General features: G+C 39.5%; 4 protein-coding genes across 4 annotated transcripts; all 4 read left to right on the top strand.

Annotated features, from left to right (window-relative positions):
* Positions 1 to 2,478: 2,478 nt before the first annotated feature.
* On the top strand, positions 2,479 to 3,295 carry LOC117251386 (gamma-crystallin M3-like). Its single transcript, XM_033617646.1, has 3 exons — positions 2,479 to 2,539; positions 2,656 to 2,898; positions 2,983 to 3,295. The coding sequence occupies exons 1-3, from the start codon at positions 2,525 to 2,527 to the stop codon at positions 3,259 to 3,261; spliced, it is 537 nt and encodes a 178-aa protein (XP_033473537.1). The 5' UTR covers positions 2,479 to 2,524; the 3' UTR covers positions 3,262 to 3,295.
* A 3,553-nt stretch (positions 3,296 to 6,848) lies between these two features.
* Positions 6,849 to 7,700, top strand: LOC117251387 (gamma-crystallin M3-like). The gene is made up of 3 exons (XM_078174741.1): positions 6,849 to 6,900; positions 7,049 to 7,291; positions 7,385 to 7,700. The coding sequence occupies exons 1-3, from the start codon at positions 6,892 to 6,894 to the stop codon at positions 7,658 to 7,660; spliced, it is 528 nt and encodes a 175-aa protein (XP_078030867.1). The 5' UTR covers positions 6,849 to 6,891; the 3' UTR covers positions 7,661 to 7,700.
* Positions 7,701 to 14,760: 7,060 nt separating this feature from the next.
* Positions 14,761 to 15,619, top strand: LOC117251520 (gamma-crystallin M3-like). The gene is made up of 3 exons (XM_033617919.2): positions 14,761 to 14,848; positions 14,963 to 15,205; positions 15,297 to 15,619. Exons 1-3 carry the CDS (start codon positions 14,834 to 14,836, stop codon positions 15,567 to 15,569), a joined length of 531 nt encoding a protein of 176 aa, XP_033473810.2. The 5' UTR covers positions 14,761 to 14,833; the 3' UTR covers positions 15,570 to 15,619.
* Positions 15,620 to 19,370: 3,751 nt separating this feature from the next.
* Positions 19,371 to 20,213, top strand: LOC117249900 (gamma-crystallin M3-like). Its single transcript, XM_033615721.1, has 3 exons — positions 19,371 to 19,435; positions 19,523 to 19,765; positions 19,868 to 20,213. Exons 1-3 carry the CDS (start codon positions 19,403 to 19,405, stop codon positions 20,144 to 20,146), a joined length of 555 nt encoding a protein of 184 aa, XP_033471612.1. The 5' UTR covers positions 19,371 to 19,402; the 3' UTR covers positions 20,147 to 20,213.
* Positions 20,214 to 21,577: the final 1,364 nt, after the last annotated feature.

Below are 21,577 nucleotides of genomic sequence, written 5' to 3'. Positions count from 1 at the left end.
GGCAACTGGGTGGCGCTATAACAACAGAAAAATGCTTCAAAATGGCTAAAATGTGACCGATCGCTGTGGCTCCCCCTGTGGACCAATGTTGGTGTTTTCTAATGTTTGGTATGACTAAGTCATGGTATGGTATGCTGCTGCAACAAGGGCTAGCTGCACCTTTCCCATGTGAACTACCAGTGCGCCCCACTTTTAAGTCAATACAATATATAAACACTTTAACTATCTGCCTTTCAACGTGCTGCCTCAACTACTAATGTACAGTTTTAGCCCACTAACTATCCCACTACTGGCAATGGTACTACTGTACTTTCAATAAAGCAGTCGCACTATCAAATTCACAAACACTCTGTCTGAATACATTGCTCTTCTTAATGGGTTCACTTGACTATTTAATCTGCAATTTCCTATGACCTGTATCCCAAACACACACCATGTGAAACTGCACGCGGGCAACTGTGTACTCAATGGGTATGGACTAGTTATTATTATTGTACTTGTTAGTGGCAAGATTTAAGATGTTCAGAACAGGTATTACAATACAAACACACCTGCTGAATGTCACATCTCACAGTCATGTCGATATCCCAGTCTCAATAAACATATGAACCAGTGTCTCCTGATGTTTGTTGAAAAACTTGACCAAACTGTCAAAGACTAAAACTGAAGACATCTCCTGTGCACTTTTATTTTAGTAAGTTTTGTAAGTTTAGAGACAGAGAAATAAATGGTTGTGATACTTATCTGTGAGAATCTGAATAAATAATAATAATAAAAACATGGATGTCAGAAAAGTGGGCTTGTTCACTCATTTAATTTTGCGTTGGCACTGCCAAGGGCAAAGGTCAAGTCAGATGGCAATGAGGCTAATTTGTGTCATCGATCAGGGGTGGATACATGGACTTATATGAAATTATAAATACTTAATTTCCATCACAGTGAAACAGAATCATCTCACAACAAAACTATTTATAGTTCAAATCATGCAAGAATATCAACGTTATCAAATACGTTGATCTACGTGCTACATTTAATTAACTAAAGCCAAGTGGTAATAAGTTCATACAAGCACCGATGACTAAAACTCAAAGTCTGTAACACAACACATTCTCACTCCGATCTCGTCACATGTTCAACTTTGGTCCTGGACTTTACATGTTGAGATACAAAATGTAAGTACATCAAGTATGGCAGATGTGTCTGGTCTCCCTCCTGTTCAGACAAATTTCCAGCTGACCTGACCCTGGTTGGGCCAATCACAACTGTTTGTCAGATATGAGGCGAGTTTGAGACTACAACTGAAAACTTGCAGAGCCTTTGCGCCTTGCACAACATATGTGATGACGTCATTTTTGGCTCATGCACCCTCGTGCCAAGAACACTACTGCGAGTATAAGCCAACCCATCCTCACTATGACCTCGTCACATGTCCACGTTTGGTCATGGACTTTCCACGTCCACATATGACGTCCAAGGTACCCTGGGTGTGTTGGTTGTTGACGTTCTGGGACGCCGTGTCAACTTCAGCCTGTTACATGCATTGTCTGTTTTCAAAATACACTTCTGTTTTCACAGGAAATGTACAGTTTGCATACAGTCTCTTTCAAAATAAAAGCACTATGTTGGTTCAACACCGATAATTAATTTTTTTTTTTTTCCTTCAACAACACACACGTGGTTGGGTTTAGGAAAACAGAACAGGGTTTGGCTTTACAGTATTACAGGAAGTGAACAGCAGCTTCCTGGGTGAAAGTCGGTGGTTGTTGGACCCATCCACCCCCAGTCTTATTTGCTTTTTGATAGGTCAAAGTGAATCAACCAGTTGAGAACTTTTCAACTATGTTACACTATCATCAGGTTTCAATGGCTGTTAAAATATAATAACAGTCATACTAATTATATATATTCATTAAGATCAGTCTAACAAATATAATTTAATCTTTATCAGCAAAAAGTTTTGTACAAACGTTCTTTGTTTCAGAACATTCTCTAAACCTAAAGTGCAATAAAAGTGTGCTTTGCAAAATAAACCTGATGAGTGTGAAATCAGATTTATGTAACTGTTTTCTGATGCACCACATTTAAAGTTAATGTTTGGTTAACTCAAACTATTTTGTTAACAATGAACTAAATGATCACAATTATAAAAGTCCTGTCTCTATAAACTGCAGTTATCACACATTAAGCCACGATGAAAGGGTCACCTTTAGAGTATGAGGCAAATATCCAGCACACAGTGAAAGACAGAGGTGTCATATTGCAGTTGGAACCTTCTCTTTATATGTTAACAATAATGCATGTGTACAGTACATGCATTTCCACCAGAGTGGTATAGTGCGAGATAATAACCCTTTAGCGCCCTGACTGCTCAGTAGGCTTCTCTTGCATGTTGCTGGCTCAGGGATTTGCACAATAGAAGCCCTACATACTTTTTCCACATTGAGCACGTATAAAAGTAACGGTTACCCCTGCCAGGGATACACAGCTGCCACGACTCAGTCCTGAGGACAGACCAAATACAATCATGAACATGGGCAGGGTAGGTACTGGGGATGAGCCCTCCATTAAAATAATCCACTTCAGGCTCAAATTTAAACTTGATTAATTGTCACTGCATTGTTATTGTGGTGCTGATGAAGCATTGTTGTGTCTCAGATCATCTTCTACGAGGACAGGAACTTCCAGGGTCGTCACTATGAGACCAGCAGCGACTGTCCTGAGCTGACCTCCTACCTGAGCAGGTGTCACTCCTGCAGGGTTGAGAGCGGCTGCTTCATGGTCTACGACCGCCCCAACTACATGGGAAACCAGTACTTCATGAGGAGGGGCGAGTACGCTGACTACATGAGCATGATGGGAATGTCAGACTGCATCAGGTCTTGCCGTATGATCCCCATGGTACTGACGGTTATTTATTCATATCATAGTATTTCCTTCAGATATCTTTGAGTGGTTTTCTGACCTTTCTTTTTCCCATTACAGCACAGAGGATCCTACAAGATGAGGATCTATGAGAGGGAGAACTTCGGTGGTCAGATGCATGAGCTGATGGACGACTGCGACAACATCATGGACCGTTACCGTATGAACGACTGCATGTCCTGTCACGTGATGGACGGCCAGTGGCTGATGTACGAGCAGCCCCAGTACAGAGGCAGGATGATGTACCTGAGGCCCGGAGAGTACAGGAGCTTCAGGGACATGGGCATGAGCGGCATGAGGTTCATGAGCATGAGGCGTATCATGGATTCCTGCATGTAAATGGTCATTAAATAAAAAAAATTCCATTCCTCTATTTTGACTTTCTGTTTCACTGGTTGTTTTGAGGCCTGGGTGGTTCAGGAGGGGACGTTAATGGGGATGAGGTGGGCATCAGAGGGTGTAAATGATGTTGAGAAAATCCCTGTATGTGGTAAACTTTCATGCATAAAAGAACTGCATAATAACAGAAAATAAATATTATAATCTGTTATTAATTTAAGGTTAACACTGCACATTTGCAGTTAGATGGAATTCAGATTTATTTGGTTTCACAAACAAATTCTAATTCCCACACATTTAATTTACATTTAGAGGATTGTTTCTGCAGCACATGCCACCCTATAGTGTACACCGTCATCCAGAACATGTAGATGCAAGTGCTTCTAGCAGTCACACATTACAAATATTGTATTTGTAGTTTGATTACAATGCTTAAGTGTCTTGGTTCAAAGAATAGGGCACCATCCCATCTCATGTCTACCTTTGAATCAGTTATAATTTCTTTAAATTTGTTCTGAGCTCTTGAAATTTGGCTTCTCAGACAATACTGGACATGTGTTTTTCTTTATGTTATCTGACAGTGGGTTTAAATCAATGTATTCTCATAGGACGGTTCATATGATATCCAATGAACAATGCATGCACAACAATTTGCATGATATCCTACAAATTAGTGCCCCACCAATGACATTACATCCTTAACGTACCGTTACATAATTAACGTAAAGTTACAGAGGTTAGGTTTAGGAAAATAAACATGGTGAAGACGTATCTTAAAATGATTCACACGGTTCCAAACACGTGTCTCCAGGGGAAAGTTGTGAGGGAAAGTCTGGGTTCAGTGACCCATCCGCAACCCAGCCTAACTCCTTATAAGACCACTCGGGACTGCTTTCTTGTTAACTCCCGTCAGTGCATTGGTCACATGATCGCAGCCTGTCAAATATGTGGGATACGTAAAAATTTGAGTGCATGACAGTCCGTAGAAAAACCATTTGTGAGAGCAGCATGTTTTAAATATATTTTGCTGAAGCTGTGTGATCTACAAAGTCAACAATGTCTCGTCAGTTTATGAGGTATGGGCAGTAAGCATTAGGGTTATCTTGTGCAGGCATAGAGAATTCCTTGTTGAAACAGTCCAAGAATGGCTGCCACACATAATTCTTTTTTAGTACAGCCTTGAGAGGAGTATCTCAATTTCGCTAGCTTTAAATGGGCCAATACTTTCTCAAGCCAGCGTTTATGTATTGGAGCCTAAGCGCTCTTCCAATTAACAAGAATTAATTTTCTGGCAAGGGAGTATAACGAAAGCAACCACACTTGCTTGCTTTGTTGAAAGTGTAATGTAATGTACAGTGTAATGTACACTGTAAACAGTGTAGACAAATGTGTCAATCACAACATCCCAAGCCCATCATACGTTGGCGTCAACCTTTGCATTCTGCCATCCATTATTTCTATTTTGGAGACAATGTTAAAAACGACCCTCTCGCCCACCTTTCTACTTTTTCACCCATGACCGTGCACTTCAGAGGATTCTGAGGAGTTCAACTCATGCTGCATATGCAGATTTCGAAGAAGACCAGCCACTTTGAGAAATGTCTTTTCAATAGAGGTGCTCACGGGTCTACCCAGACCTGAATCTGACCCAGGATCTGTAAAGAATCAGGTGCACGTTTCATCAAATGGGTCCAGGTTGTGTCCCATTCTATTACTTCAGGTCCTTAGATCTGTTTATCATGATGGGTCACACTTGAGTGAATCCAAGAAGACCTGTAAGTAAGGTAAGGTAAAAAAGAACTTGATCAGCAGGGGCCAGTGAGTTGGAGGCAGAGTGGATATTATACACATATCTTGGGCTTAGGTAATTCATTTTTCCGTAATCGCTTTTCCTGTGAGAGGTCACGGGTGTGCTGGAGCCTCTCCCAGCTGACTATTTTTTTTCCAATTATCTAACTGCTACTCTGTTTAGCAACAGTCCACTTCCATGTTTGGTACAACCGGTGTCTACACCTGATGCGAATCATTCCCAACTGTGCCCAAGTATGATACACTGTGTTCACACTAATCAAACAAACTGGACTTTGGAGTTAAGTGTACTCGACTCCAGGCCTGAGTACCTGATGTGGAAGCCTCCTTACAAATTTCCAGCACTTGAGAGGAACTAGACTCAGGCAGAGTCTGCAGGTGGATGCTGGGCGGAGGTAGGATGGATTAAATATTTGTCCAATTTGTATATATCTTGAGCTAGTAATTTGTGTATAGCCCCCGAAATTATGAAGGAATGCATCAAGATAGAAAGTTTGTGGACTACCAGCTTTTAACTGTGGAAATACAGCAGTTATAGCAGCAGGCAGCGCTGCAGCAGCAACGCACAGTAGTTTAACAAGGTGGCTGCCATGCACTGCTCACGCGGGCAGTGTGGCCTGGGGGTGAGGAAAGAAGTTGCTCTGTAATCTGATGACATGACATGCAGAATAATGAGTATGTTGAGTGGAGCAGCACAATTTGAGTCTTCTCCCTAAACTGGCTCACAGTATTCTGTAGACTCTGTAATAAATAAATATCTTAATCAAGATATTGATTTCTATTATTTATTATTATATTAAATACTCTGTATTTCAGATCAGCTTTTTCAATTTATGTATGCAATATGCAAATAAATCCTACAGTAAAAAATAATTATAAAACCATAACCACAATCATGACCATCCATATTATTATTTCTATCAAGAGCAGTGTGTGCTATTAGTTGATAGTGGATATTCCCAGTATGACAGCGTCTCTTTGTCTATTTACCACTCTTTAGTTCTCTGCAGTTCTGTGTCTTCCAGGAGTGCCAGTAGGTCCCTGGGAGTTGGTTGGCTTCACCTGAAGAGAGAAGGGCCTAAGGATGTAATTGTCATCCTAGGAGACCCCCTTTACTTGTACTGAGCAGCCAGGATGCCTTCCACATCACCACCTCTTTAGATTGTTTAGCTTTACTTTTACCATCCTCACTTCACTCATCTACACACAATTCACACCACTGATGGCAGTCTGATTGGTCATTGTGTGTTTTTAATCTTAATTTAATAAGTACCCTTTTCACTCTTTTATTAGTGTGTGGACTCTGCCATTTGTTGCAAGCCCTAAGTCAGGTTTGTAACACCAGCATATTACCATTCCCATTTCAGATGACAATAAAGTAATGTGCTTTTGTTTGAAAACCCCTCTGTCGACAGATTGTGCTCCTGCTGTTTCAGGGAAATCAAAAGCGAGATCAAGCTACAATTTAAGTAACTGTGGCTTTTGATGAGTCTATTAATGGAATCAGGAGTTAAATCGTGCAGCATCCAGCAACAATTTTCATACTGTTCACAGAATACACGCACGTGATCATTTTGTGAAAGAAATATGTTCTATTATTGTTAAAGGAAAATTCTGTTTAGAGGTTGTGACCCTGTTGGTATATTGGTAAGCAACTCAAAACTATAGGCTTCTATAGTAGGTTGCTGGGTCAGGACTTTGAACAATAGAGGGGCACACAGTCTTTGTCTCTGGCCAGGTATAAATGTAACTTGTTCAGACAGGCAGAGTATCAGTTCAAACACAGTTCTCTGAGAGATCTGGGAAACCACCACAATCATCATGGGCAAGGTAGGAAAAAAATAATAATAATGTAAATAATATTAGATCAAAGTTAATTTGACTCCAGATATGTCAGGAATATAAGTAAATACTTTGATATGTAATTATGACTTCTGTCATTAAATGGCTTAATTTTTTTTTTTTTTTTTTTTTTCAGATCATCTTCTACGAGGACAGGAACTTCCAGGGCCGCTCCTATGAGTGCATGAGCGACTGCGCCGACATGTCCTCCTACCTGAGCAGGTGCCACTCCTGCAGGGTGGAGAGCGGCTGCTTCATGGTCTACGACCGCCCCAACTTCATGGGAAACCAGTACTTCATGAGGAGGGGCGAGTACGCTGACTACATGAGCATGATGGGAATGAGCGGTGGAATCAGGTCTTGCCGTATGATCCCCATGGTAGGTAGAAAACACACTAAAAAAGGTGATCTTTGAGTGTTAATAGCTTTGTAACTCTGGAAGAAAAAAACATGTCTTGTTTCTGCAAAACAGCACAGAGGCCAGTTCAGGATGAGGATCTATGAGAGGGAGAACTTCGGTGGTCAGATGCATGAGCTGATGGACGACTGCGACAACATCATGGACCGTTACCGTATGTCCGACTGCCAGTCCTGCCATGTGATGGACGGCCACTGGCTGATGTACGAGCAGCCCCACTACAGAGGCAGGATGATGTACCTGAGGCCTGGAGAGTACAGGAGCTTCAGGGACATGGGCATGAGCGGCATGAGGTTCATGAGCATGAGGCGTATCATGGACATGTGCTAATTGTACATTCTGACTTCAATAAATAATGCAACTTTCTAAATTTTGGTGTCCAAGTATTTAATTCAATTACTGGCCTTTAACTTTACTGGAAATGTAAGTTTTCAGTAATTACAAAGTTTTAAGCATTATTTTAAAAATATTATTGTAAAATTGGCATTTAAATCTTCTACCATAACATAAATCAGTCATAGTTCTTTTTGTTGTTGTTGATTGTTTTTTGTTTGTTTTTTTGTCACAGCAAATATTCAGCCCAACTTAAGTGTGTATATAATATACTGTATATACATCTACAAAATTTTAGAAAACGTAAACATATGATTATGTATGAAATTTTAAATATATTAATACAAAACAAAAAATAATTTACTATATTTTCTAGCCTGGCGATCCCCATGGATCTGGGGATGGCAGTGTCTGTCTGTTTGTCTGTTGGTACACCACTTTGGTCCATATACACATATATATATATATATATATATACATATATATGTGTGTGTGTGTGTGTGTGTGTGTGTGTGTGTGTGTGTGTGAATACGGTGTATTATTTTTCATAGGTTTACATACAGTGCATGAGAACAGCCTGTATTCCCCTGACTTCTCATTTAGCACCACCATCAACCCAAGTTTGTCAAATACTTTGTTTTATGATCAAATAATTGTAACATTAATGACATTTCCATCAGCCCTAGCTGAACTTTGCCGATTGTGGCAAATGGTACACCACTTTGGTCCAGACTGAAATATCTTAACAACATTTGATGAACTATTGATCCCCAAGCATATCCTCATACAACAAATTGTATAATACAAACGATGTTGAATGAATTTGCATCCCAGGAATGACGTTACATAATTAATATAAAGTTACTTAGGTAAGGTTAAAGCAAGTAAAGTTGCTGTGGTTAGGTTTCGGGAAAGAATCATGGTTGGGTCTTCAGTTATGTGGGTTAGGTTTTGGAAAGGAAACATGGTGACTGCATACCTTGAAATTATAATATAATTAGGGATGTCTATCGGCCGCCGATATTAGCAAAAAACGGGCATTGGCATCGGATCGGACTGCATGGAAAAATGCCGATCCATGAACTCCGATCCAGTTTTTCACGGAGTCTGTGCCAGGTTTTCCGGCCAGTCCAGCGCTCCGCGATTCAAGCAGTCCATTCCAGTGATCCGCTCCAGCTCTTACTATCAATCCACCAGGCCAGCATGCAGACGGCAGACACACAGAGGGTAGGAAGAGTAGCCGTCAACTTAGTTAACTGACTGTTTGTTTTCTGCTCTGGTTTTTTGAGAGTGATATTTTTATATGGTTTACACTCTTACTGTTTAAGTAAAGAGCACTGATGGCACTGTTTTAGGCACAATTAGTGAAATTGGAGCCATGGATGGACTACAAAAACACTTCAAAAATAACTGAAAAGGAAAGGCTGCATTGTTTGTTAAATGCCAACAATGTCTTGTGGTGTTAATCTGTTTTTTATTTATTAGGGGGCCAAAGCACAAGTGTGTGGAGTCTTGCTGCTATTTTAATTTCATTGTTAGACATTTTAAAGATTTCTTGTGTTGATTCATTTTCTATTTATTAAGGGGCCAAAGCAGCCAAAGCAAACCAGCTATATTTTTTATTTAATGTTAATGTTCAAGTTTAAAGTTTGTTTATTTAACCCTGTTAACAATAAACAGGTCAGTTTCTTATACCAACTGTTGTGGATCATTCTAACTAACCTGATTATGTAGTTGTTCTTTGCTTGATCAAACCTTTTCTAACATGACCGACAACAAAATAAGTGAATATGTATAATACGCGCTTGGATTGGATCGGTATCGGTATTGGACAAAACTCAAGGCTGTAATATTGGTATCGGATCGGAAGTGAAAAAGCTGGATCGGGACATCCCTAAATATAATACAGTATTTATGAAAAATATCAATCCGGTCTTCGGACTAATCACAGTACAGAGACTGCACTGGTTGAAATTGTTAATGAACTCAGGTGCAATATGGGTATGAAAAGTCCTTCCATATTAGTACTACTTGACTTAAGTGCAGCATTCAATACAGTAGACCACTCAGTCCTTCTAGACAGACTCTGCAGTGTGATTGGCATCTCTGGTACTGTTTTTAACTGGTTTAAATCTTATCTTAGCGACAGAGTATTTTTTGTAAATACTGACGAATGTTCATCAAAAAGCTACAAAATGAACTGTGGGATTCCTCAAGGTTCCACTTTAGGTCCTACTCTTTTTCATCTTTATATGTTACCACTGGGAAACATCATCAGAAGGCACAGCATCAATTTATACAACTATGCTGATGACACACAGCTTTACACTGCCGTGTCTCTGAGTGACCCAGGTCCAATAGATGCCCTTATTAACTGTATCTTAGATATTAAATCATGGATGGCTAAGAATTTTCTACAGCTCAACCAGGACAAATCTGAAATTTTGGTCATTGGCAATGAAGCCCAGAGAGAGAAACTCAGTGAGAGATTGCATGCACTGGCACTGAACCCTTGTCAACAGGTGAATATGGTGCATTATTTTTAGCAGGTTTATGTTTGAACAGTGCATTAGAACAGCCTGTGATCCCCTGACCTCTCATCTAGCATCACCACCAGTCCCAAGTTTCAATTTGTCCAGCCTCAGCTGTACTTTATGGTTTGTGGTAATTCACAAATGTTGGCATGTAAAATTGTTAAACTAGGGTTAGGGTTACTAGAGGTTTAAAATTGGACATGGAGCTTCATTCTTCCATATTCCTGCAATACTTGTTGCAATGAATTAAAGTTAGCTTCTCACTGAGAAGGATTACTGAGGTCTGATAATTTGAGTTACCTTTGATCGATATGGAGATTGGTGCAGAGTACATCACATCTGGTGGTCCTGGCATCAGGACAAAAGTCAGTCCTCATTCTGATACATCATTTTCTTAATTAGTTATGGTGAAGCCAGAATAAAGATTTATGATGATGGATATAAAGGGAGTTCCAGTCGGGAGCTGCTCCCCCTCGACATGTTTAACTGATCAAGCTACAACTTTAAGGTCTGCTGTATCTCTGGTCCATTGGATGGGATCCCAAGGTTCTGTCTTGATCTCAGGAAGGGCATCGTTTTTCTTACTTATTAGCTGATTCAGGGTTTCCAATGAAGCTTTCTTTTCTCTATCAGGTCTGAAAAATGAGAATGTACTATGCGGCATGGTGGTTTTGATATTGTGTTTTCTCTCAGCAGGTCTGCAGACCTGGAGGTTAATCAACGGCAAGGGACACACCTGGCCCCAGTGTGCTCCATACATATAAACATAAGCAGCAGGTAGTCAGGGGGCAGATCTCCTCTCACCACATTTAATTTCGTCATTGTTTTTGGTTTCTTCTCCCTGTTTTTACAGCACAACACTCATGTATCACTTTGTCACTCATCTAGTCAGTACTGTAGGAAAAACAGCCTTTTGAACTCTCCCAAAACCTAGATTGTAAGTAAATGGACAGGTGAGATGGGCTACTCTGAGGGTCAAATGTTTATAACTTCGTGCGTCTAATGTCAAAGTTGATGAACTCTTTCACCGTCATCCTGGCATCCAGAGTGGTAAAGGTGTCAATTGGAAACCATCCAGATCCCAGTTTGCTGGTTACCATTGTAGGGGAAATACCTTTTTGATAATGTTTGCACTTGTAATAAAGTTTTGGGCACCACCCTCCTAATGAGAGAAGCGACTAATCAAATTAATAACTCCATAAACCAATTATTAATTCGTCAGCACACTTATCAATAATGAATCAATCTCAATATCTGGGTTATGAATTCTCCATACAGTGATCTTAATTCCTGCTCAAAAGAAATCTGGAAATCTCTGTCACCTGATGCAGCCGCTGTGCTGTGATAAGAGTTGATGTCGAATAGGACACTTAGTTATCCTGATCTTAATTTAGGTTTCGTTAGGTAAATGGTTTTGCGCATCCCTGCCTCCCCAATTTATCTATAGTCACATTCTCTCTCACTATCACCAAACTAAATAACTGACAAAAGTGTCACCTCTTGTCTTAATCCATTTATACAGACTGTTGATTTTGTGTCATTTCATATCATCCTCATTTACCATTCATTTACTCAATTGTTAAACATTTAGCCCTAAATAAATCTTCATTTATCACCAAGTCGTTGTCTGTGGATATTTCTTTTGAGCAGGAACTAAGATCACTGTATAGACAATTCATAACCCAGGTATTGAGATTGATTCATTATTTATAAGTGTACTGACGAATCAGTAATTGGTTTCTGGAGTTATCAGTTTGATTAGTCGCTTCCCTTCCCTTCATTGGAGGGTGGTGCCTCTAAATTTATGACAAGTGCAAACATTTCCTAAAGGTATTGCTCCTACAGTACTAACTTTACAAATTCTTCTTATCTATTTGCCTTGTTTCGATTAGTTTGTTGTCCAAACCAGTCCAAAGTCTCATGGACTGGACAACCTAGCACCCATGGATAAGCAAATTTTCTCGAGCGTCTGAGGTGAAACAGTATCTGCTTTGCTTTTTTCACCACTGAGTCAGTATGTAGCACCGAGGTCAGGCCAATAGTGATGTTGACACCAACTACTCGAAGCTGTCCGCCCTCTCCAGGTAAGGACCCACTGATATTAAGGGGGGCACAGTTCCCTCACTGCGTCCTCTTGAAGTCCATTATCGGCTCCTCAGTCTTGCGGATGTTCAGGAGTAGGTTGCTGTCCTGACACCAACAGGTCAAATCCTTTACTTCCTTCAGATGGTCTTGCTTGTTTGTCGATGTGGTAGCGATCATAGCTGGTGTTGATCTCCACCATTACATTAATGTTAATTCCAGTGTTTGCGTTTGAAAAACTCGACTGGCCAGGTAGCAGAGTTGGCAGAGGGAGAATTTTAAACTGGTGAGTTGACTTTGGTATCCTGATGAGTGACTCATAGTCATATGTTATCATGGTCTAATACTATTCACAAAAATCACAACTAATATTTGTAACAATACCTCTGTAAGCTAACTGTAAGCTTGCCAACCAACTATCTACCTATTGGTAGGCCTGTGACAATAATTACATTATCAACTTACCGTACGATACATGGGCAAGACGTCAGTCATTTTGCTGACCTCTATATTGCTGTTGTGTTTACACTTGTGTTTGCTTACATGAAAATGTCACCAACATTTTAGCCAACATGATGCCAGAATAAACAGCAGGGTTTTACCAACCATCGTGATTCTCCCTTTTTCTCTCCAACCCTGCCTACTTGCATTAAGCATAAAACAACTCTTCAGAGACAAGACAGTGTAGCTTACCAGTATCCTGCAGCTGCACTTTTGGAACAGAATAGGCGCAGTCTTGACATTCGTTAGCTTGCCAACCCCTGGCAATGAGCCAAAGAGTTGGTTGTTGTTTTACCCTGCTACAACTTCATCCTGCACTCAGTAAACCCACCAGCAAACTGCAGTATACCAACTGGATTACGGAGGCATCCAGTTAGCCAAGATGTATCCAGGGACAGATCTATTACGCAACAGATGTAGATCAGTTACAGGACCCCTCATTCATACTTTTTCAACTTGTCCAAATCTTAATAATTATTGGATATTTAATACATTTTCTGTGGGTTTTGGAGCCAAATTTTTGCATTTTTTGCAGTAGTTCCAGACAAACTATTAGAATGCTATTGTCCTTACTTTCTTAACTGCTAGACACCTTATACTTATAAAGCAGAAGCAGGAGCCCTCTCCCACACATGTCCAGTGGGCTGGAGATCTCATGAGTTTTGTACACCTGGAGAAAATAAAGTGTTCGCTGGGTGGCTCTACAGATAAATTTTATAGGACAAGACAACCATTTCTGACACGTGAAAATGCTACAACTGTTTACTGAGTCAAATTACAATGTAGATTGGCTATAGACAACTGTGACTGATGTATACATCTATTTAGGTATGCTTGTGTATTTATGTTTACATTTTGATTTATTTTGCTGTCTGCTCATGTATGATCTGAAATGCATATCTGCACATGTATGCATACATACATACATATCTGCACATGTATGTATGTATACTATCATTTCTAATTTTCAATGGACAACATGCAAGGTTTTGTATTTCGGTATTCCACTCTGAATGTATTACAGTTGTTATGTTGTTAAAAACAAGGGAAAGAAAATAATAAAAAAAAAAAAATCCAGCCTCACACAGAGTATTTGGTATCTTAGGAATCTTTGCCATCTCCCATAGAATATAAAATTAAGTTAATGTGGTTTGACAAAAAATCCATGTGATGATGATTATCCACAGTTGTATCTTATTAACTTGGATAGACGGCCTTTTAATTATCTCCCTTCATGAGGGTTCATCTTTCCACTTTACATCCCACTGTTTGGCATTTTTCTGTGGTCTATAAACTTACAATTAATAATTTTATTTTAATTTATTAATAAACACTTCAATGTAAGCAGGTGCAAATCTTTATTAATCTATTTATCAACAACTTATAACTCCGTCTTTGTGCTGCTGTGTAAACAGATAAAGGATGACAATAAAATAAATAATTTGTAATGTATTCAATATTTCTTTATAGGAAAAGTTGCTTTTTACAAATATTGTAAACTTAAATTTTTCTTATTATTTTTTCCTGATTAAACAGCAGGTAAATACTGTACACTGAATAATCTATAGAGTTTACGTTTGTTAGTTATTTTTTATGTTTACCATATACAGTATATGTCTCTACAAAGAGCTGGATGAACAAGTTTTGTTCATACAAATGTGCATTATAGATCGGCATGTCAGACTTTTGTTGTCACACAAAAGGACACTCGTGTCTATAAATTGTCCACTTACCGATCAGAGGGCCGCACAGTATGTTTTTGAAATGTGTAAGAGAGTCTATTGTTTGTTGTTCTGTATTGTAACAGCAAAAATGCTCATTGTATTGACTTCCCTATGGAAAAATCCATTCTAAAGTCTTCTAGGGCATCCAGTCACATGGAAATGCACCCCTGAGCACTCTATAGGCCTCTATACCATGTTGCTTGCTCAGGGCTTTACACAATGGGAGCCACAGATTCTGTGGGTTTGGTCAGGTATAAAAGTAACAGTTAAAACAGGAGCGACATCAGTGTTCCAGCAACATAGTTCTCTGAACTACTCACACCACAATCATGAACATGGGCAAGGTAAGCTCACTCACCTAAACAACTATTTTTTCTTTACTTTTTTTAATCAGTGTTTTATTTTTCAGCTTAAATCAGCTTAAATCCTTATTCCTTACAATTTATGTCCTTTACCAGATCATCTTCTACGAGGAGAGGAACTTCCAGGGTCGCTCCTATGAGTGCATGAGCGACTGCTCTGACATGTCCTCCTACCTGAGCAGGTGCCACTCCTGCAGGGTGGAGAGCGGCTGCTTCATGGTCTACGACCGCCCCAACTACATGGGAAACCAGTACTTCATGAGGAGGGGCGAGTACTCCGACTACATGAGCATGATGGGAATGAGGGACTGCATCAGGTCCTGCCGTATGATCCCCATGGTAGGTAGAAAAACAGCATTTTAAGGCTCTTCTCGGGGTGATGACCCCCACAAAACTTAAATTAATCTAATTTTATTCTCTACAAAAACAGCACAGAGGCCAGTTCAGGATGAGGATCTACGAGAGGGAGAACTTTGGTGGTCAGATGCATGAGCTGATGGACGACTGCGACAACATCATGGACCGTTACCGTATGAACGACTGCATGTCCTGTCACGTGATGGACGGCCACTGGCTGATGTACGAGCAGCCCCACTACAGAGGCAGGATGATGTACCTGAGGCCCGGAGAGTACAGGAGCTTCAGGGACATGGGCATGAGCGGCATGAGGTTCATGAGCATGAGGCGTATCATGGACATGTAAAAACTACTGTGTAGAATATGTCTAAATAATAAAACTTTTTTGACAAAATATTTCCAAATGTTGTGTCCTTCAGTATCACATGAATACAGTTAGGCAGCCATTCTTATATCTTTGGACTAGGGCTTAATTTTCAGGGCACACCACAAACATACCAGGAATGTTTTTTTTAATATATTTTCACATCATTAACAATCCTTTAAATATGTGAATCATTACAGAAAGACTGTTGTAATTGGTGCATGCAGTATATACGCAAATTAACAGAGGTTTGCATATTTGCTGGATACTAAAGTTCCACAAACTATAAATAACATCCAAGTACAATTTGTGGTTTGAACAATGTCAGCCCTACTTTTGTTTTTAAATTACTTTTATAAAACATTGCTAATTACTATTAAAAATGAGATAAATGATGACACTGAAAGCCGTGTTATAATGGGATTATTTGTGTTTTAGTAACAGTAAGGTAGAGTTATACCTAAGTGATTCTTTACAACAAATATTTTAGTTACCTAGGACTTTGTAAGGAAGGAAATAGACCCAACACACGATAATGAATGAAGGTATATCAACATATGACTTTACCCTTTACCCTGGTAAAAACTAAAAATAAATAAAAAATAGAAAAAAACAAACATTCCGTCATTTGTGTTGTAACCTAAGTCATATTTAAGACCATAATAAAAAAAAAAACTTACATATTATTTCACCACAAGATACACAGATTAATTCTTTTAAAGATCCAAACCACTGTTTTGGGGAGGATTAAGTCAGAATAGGAAAGTAGGAATATACTCAGGACCTCTTGACCTTTACCCCAGTGCCATTGTCAGTTCAGAAATGCACCTCACCTCTCTTTATTCTATTGTCTGCTGTGTGAATCTAAAGGCTTTTGTGACCCTGACCTTTACTGACCTTTTCTTTGGCACCACCATCAGTCCACACAAATTATCAAGATCTAATTGGCTGAGCATGATTATGCAAAGCTCAAGAATGAACTCTTTACAAGCTTCTATATAAGTCATGTAAACAAGTTGGCTGGTTGCTATGAAACTTGTTGAGCACAATTATGCTCCAATGGACAGTTTAATGTAGAAATTCTAGCACCACCTTCAGGAAAACATTTACACAAATTAAGGCCAGAGCATATCTTTACATTTTTACAAGTCCATACTAATGAAATAAATTGCTGAAAAGTCATTTTTTTCACCCACTTCCCAATGTCCTAGAAGGTCGGGGGTGGGCTCTGTCAATGCGGAAGGGCCTAAAATGGGGGAGTAGAGCTTAGTTTCAAGTCTATACCACCTTCGTGGTACAGGCAACCAATGAAGGGAAGCTAAAATAGGTGAGATGTGATCATGTTTTCGTGCTCTAGTTAAAAGTCTGGCTGCAGCATTTTGGACACCCTGAAGTAATTGAATCAAGTTTTGTCCCAGGCAAGTAAATACAGCATTACAACAGTCCAGATGAGACGTTATCCAAAATAACTCCAAGGCTCTTAACAGTGGGATCGACCCGTTGAGCTAAAGAGCCAAGAGCAGGCAAAACTTGGCTTTGAGAGTGCTCAGGGCTTATAATAAGGACATCTGTTTTAGAAGCGTTAAGCTGGAGAAAATTCACTGCCATCCAGTCCTTAACCGCAGCTAAGCAATTATGCAGGGCAGATAATTTAGCTGATTCTGATGGTTTGCAGAAGAAGTACAGCTGAGTATCATCAGCGTAACAATGAAATGAAATATCATACTGCCTAATAATGTGGCCCAAGGGAAGCAAATACCACCTCAAGGGGATTAATAAAGTATGTAAAACTAAACAAAATAATAAAAAAATAAAATACAGAGAGAATAAAATTGGACCAAGAATGGATCCCTGTGGCACCCCAAACATAGACCGGGCTTGAGATGATGTGAAACCATTGACAGACACAGAAAATTTTCTTTCTGAAAAATATGAAATGAACCACTGGAGGGCAGTTCCAGAGATACCAACCCAAGTTCTCAATCTTTCAATAATGATGCTATGGTAAAAAGCCTGTCTCATGGGCAGACGTGGAGTAGTGAGGAGGTGCAGGCGCTTATTGATATATAGTCAGAGGACAATATATTGAAGTTGCTTGTTACTCCACACAGTGGATTTCCGTTTTCAGTCCTGGCCAGTCAATGAGCCAGGTTTTCTTCTTCCTCGTGCTTTTTTTCTTCGTGGTCAGTGGTCGTTTCAGGGAATACCGCCCCCAAACGAGCAGCTGTTGTAACTGCGTGACATTGTCCAGGCAGTGTAGTCCGCTTTAAAAAGTGCAGTGTGAAAGTGAACCGAACCAAATGAAGGTGTGAAATTTTTCGGCATTCCCCGCCCAATTGAACCAAGTCCCCCGGGCTATCCTGGTGTGAATGCGCCCTAAGTCATTACCTTAGATCCTCAAGTCTACCCTCACTAGTCAGTCAAGGTTGGTAACCAAAGATGATCAGGCTTTTGTCATCGAGGCCTCTGGAATTCTCTGCCTGAGGTGATCAGGCTGGCTAGCACATTACCTGTTTTTAAATCATTGGTTACAACATATTTTTACAGGAAAACTTTCCCCTTCAATGCCTGATTTGTACTTTTTGATTTGTAACTTTTATGTTCATTTTCTTTTGTATTATTTTTACCTTCGTGCACACTATTTTTCTCAACTCTTAAACATTTTTTTAAAAAATGTATTGTTATTGTCTTATTTTCATGTACTTTGTGAAGCACTTTGTAACCTTGTTTATCTAAGTACAAATAAAAATTATTAAATTATTATTATTATTTATTATTATTCCTGGCCCACAGTGCCAACAGCCAAGAGTCACTGTTTGCATGATTTCATTTCTCAAATATATCAAACCCACAAAATATAAACATTACATAACAAGAAAGCATAAACTTACAAAAGCCACACCACAAACAAAAAAGCCCATTACTTAAAGCAATAATTTCATATTTTCGGAAATATGTTTTTGATTTCTGGTTCCCAAGAACAAATACGTAGATTTTCAAAAACAATTCCTTCAATATCTTGTTAGCTTAATCATTGTATGTATTGACAAATTTTTGATTCATATTTTTGGAAATCAGTGTTTCTAAATTAAGGAGGACGTGACTATATGAAATATTATTTATATCAGTGTTAAACAGTATGTAGTATACAGTTTCTTTGCATTTTTGTATTTTAAGTTTGTTTCATAACAGGAATCATACGGCTTGTACTAGATGCATCTCTGGTGTATAATTCAGACATTTTTAAAACTGTTACATAACAGCAAAATGTTCAATCATAGAATATCTCCCATTGTTCAAATTTAAAGTCCAAAATTGTTTTTGTTTTTTTTATGTTTAATTGAAGAACAAAAAGATACTTTTGTGTGTGAAACCTACATTCACTTTCTGTTCATGCAGTTATTCAAATTTTGGAGAACCACCACAGTTAAAGTTACTATGCACACTTCTATCACAACTTTAATACCTCTTTGATGGGCTGTTTAACAGAGCCATGTAAAGCATATTTTCACTAACCAAACACAGAAAATGTTTTTTACCAGTCACATGGGCCAACCTATTCACGTAACACGAGCACTGTTGGGAATGTGTTCTGTGAATGAGAGAAAAGGCCTCTCTAAAGACTGAGGTCCCCAGTCCCTGAAAAAATGGACATAACATCTGCATTCTGTTGGTTTCAATAGTAAGCTGCTGAGTAAGGGGGTCCTCTGAGGGGGAGGGGTCACTGGTTCTTTACGTTGGGTCAGGTATAAAAGGAAAGGGTTAAACCAGGTAGGAAGGCAGTTCAGGAGCAGCACAGCACATCTACAGCTAATATGAGCAACACCAGCATGAACATGAGGGGCAAGGTATACAGAAATTACTTTTTACAACACTAGATCACCACATTCAGCTTTCTAATTTGTTTTCTAACCATTACGATTCACTGTTTTCAGATCATCTTCTACGAGGACAGGAACTTCCAGGGTCGTTCCTATGAGTGCATGAGCGACTGCTCTGACATGACCTCCTACCTGAGCAGGTGTCACTCCTGCAGGGTGGAGAGCGGCTGCTTCATGGTCTACGACCGCCCCAACTACATGGGAAACCAGTACTTCATGAGGAGGGGCGAGTACGCTGACTACATGAGCATGATGGGAATGAGGGACTGCATCAGGTCTTGCCGTATGATCCCCATGGTAGGTAGAAAACAGCATCCGTCATACTATGTTTCTACTACGGGTAACAGCCCCTAAAAAACTTGATATTAAGATATCTCTTTCAATTCTCTACAAAAACAGCACAGGGGCCAGTTCAGGATGAAGATCTACGAGAGGGAGAACTTTGGTGGTCAGATGCATGAGCTGATGGACGACTGCGACAACATCATGGACCGTTACCGTATGAACGACTGCATGTCCTGTCACGTGATGGACGGCCACTGGCTGATGTACGAGCAGCCCCACTACAGAGGCAGGATGATGTACCTGAGGCCCGGAGAGTACAGGAGCTTCAGGGAGATGGGCATGAGCGGCATGAGGTTCATGAGCATGAGGCGTATCATGGATTCCTGCATGTAAATGTTCACTGAATGTTCACTGAATGTATCAAATGCCACTAAATAAATAATTTCTGCACTATTTTAAATGTTGCCAGGCTTATTGTCCACCTGTCACAATGAAATATTATGCAGTATTACACCAAACATTTATATATAAAGACTCATTAATTTAATGCATTTTTAAACCTTTAAAATCTGATGAGAAATTTGGCTCTATAATTCCAGGTAAATCCAACAGACAACGGTTCACCACTGTTACTGAAAGCAGGATGAATATTCTGGACAGACATTACATATGTGCTAAGGATTATCCAAAACTGGGCAATAAAATGTAAATTGCGATTCAAACCAAGATAAGAAATGTTTTAGTATTTACTTATTCCACTCTATACAAATTAGCACGTTCATTAATTAGCTGAATGCAGGTGTTGGTGATAAGTACAAGTCACTCCAAAGTACCATTACAATATTTACAGTTTCAAACCTTGAGTCACTACCTGCTACTCTGTCAAGATGAGAGCCAGCAGTGATCACAGTGTCACTAACTGCACTCCCTGATAAAATATCTAATTTTTGGAAAAACAAAAAAGCAATTTAACTCAAAAGGCCAAAACACACGGCAAACACCACACATCCAAAAATACTTCCCTATCATTTTCAATGTACAACCCCACACCGGCAGAAGCAAGACACGCTCCTGGACACGCCACCCCACAGCACTTCACGCCACTGTCCTATTTCCAGCCTCACCAACCCAGAATTAAATCCTTTTTGTCCCCCACTTTCTCTCCGCTTGTACAGACCAGCTCCCATAGAAGCTCTTTTCTCTGCTCCTGTTGCAGCTCCACTCCTCTTCTCACCATAGGAATGTAAAGAGAAGTCTGTAGCTGTTGCTGTGTCTGGTGTGTGACTCGTTGAGGTCGAGAAATATCTCGAGCTAAAGGACCCACAATCCTCTTATTATAAAGACAATGGCCAAAAAGATGGCCATTCCTAGCGAGTCATAGCACTGGAGGCCAGAAATCACAGGTGCCATTGTTTTCAGCTTAAGTAATTTCTTGCCTTTTCAAGGTTTTATTTGATGATTTGTGATATGTAAACAACTGCTGTATTTTCTGTGTTTAAATTATTTACTCATACAACCTTTCATTAGAAAGCTACAGTCCTCGTGGTTTAACTGATGCTGTCCATTTCAAGAAACAGCCAACACAACAGGCTCAATAAACTCTTCTGCTGAAGAAAAAACAGTTAAAACTTACCTATGAAGCTTTGTTATAATCCACAGATTGATATTATGCCAACAAAAAAATGCTGCTCAAGCAGTCCTCGCACAAGAGGTCCAGATGATCTATATTTAATCCAAATACATGATTACATCCACAGATATCCACAAACAGCTGTTGGATTGTTTTGTTCATATTTCTCCACATATTAACCATAGTCTTTTCTG

Source organism: Epinephelus lanceolatus, chromosome 14, assembly GCF_041903045.1.
Source record: "Epinephelus lanceolatus isolate andai-2023 chromosome 14, ASM4190304v1, whole genome shotgun sequence".
Lineage (NCBI taxonomy): Eukaryota > Metazoa > Chordata > Actinopteri > Perciformes > Serranidae > Epinephelus > Epinephelus lanceolatus.
The sequence above is the reverse complement of the archived record's forward strand: the minus strand, read 5'-3'. Positions and strand labels throughout refer to the sequence as shown.

What these genes read in the sequence shown, in the direction of transcription:
- LOC117251386 (XM_033617646.1), top strand. An exon ending in CTTGCCGTATGATCCCCATG is followed by an intron (nt 2,899 to 2,982) that starts GTACTGACGGTT and finishes TTCCCATTACAG; the next exon opens with CACAGAGGATCCTACAAGAT.
- LOC117251387 (XM_078174741.1), top strand. An exon ending in CTTGCCGTATGATCCCCATG is followed by an intron (nt 7,292 to 7,384) that starts GTAGGTAGAAAA and finishes TCTGCAAAACAG; the next exon opens with CACAGAGGCCAGTTCAGGAT.
- LOC117251520 (XM_033617919.2), top strand. An exon ending in CCTGCCGTATGATCCCCATG is followed by an intron (nt 15,206 to 15,296) that starts GTAGGTAGAAAA and finishes CTACAAAAACAG; the next exon opens with CACAGAGGCCAGTTCAGGAT.
- LOC117249900 (XM_033615721.1), top strand. Translation starts at nt 19,403, where the DNA reads ATGAGCAACACCAGCATGAACATGAGGGGCAAG. An exon ending in GCATGAACATGAGGGGCAAG is followed by an intron (nt 19,436 to 19,522) that starts GTATACAGAAAT and finishes CACTGTTTTCAG; the next exon opens with ATCATCTTCTACGAGGACAG. An exon ending in CTTGCCGTATGATCCCCATG is followed by an intron (nt 19,766 to 19,867) that starts GTAGGTAGAAAA and finishes CTACAAAAACAG; the next exon opens with CACAGGGGCCAGTTCAGGAT.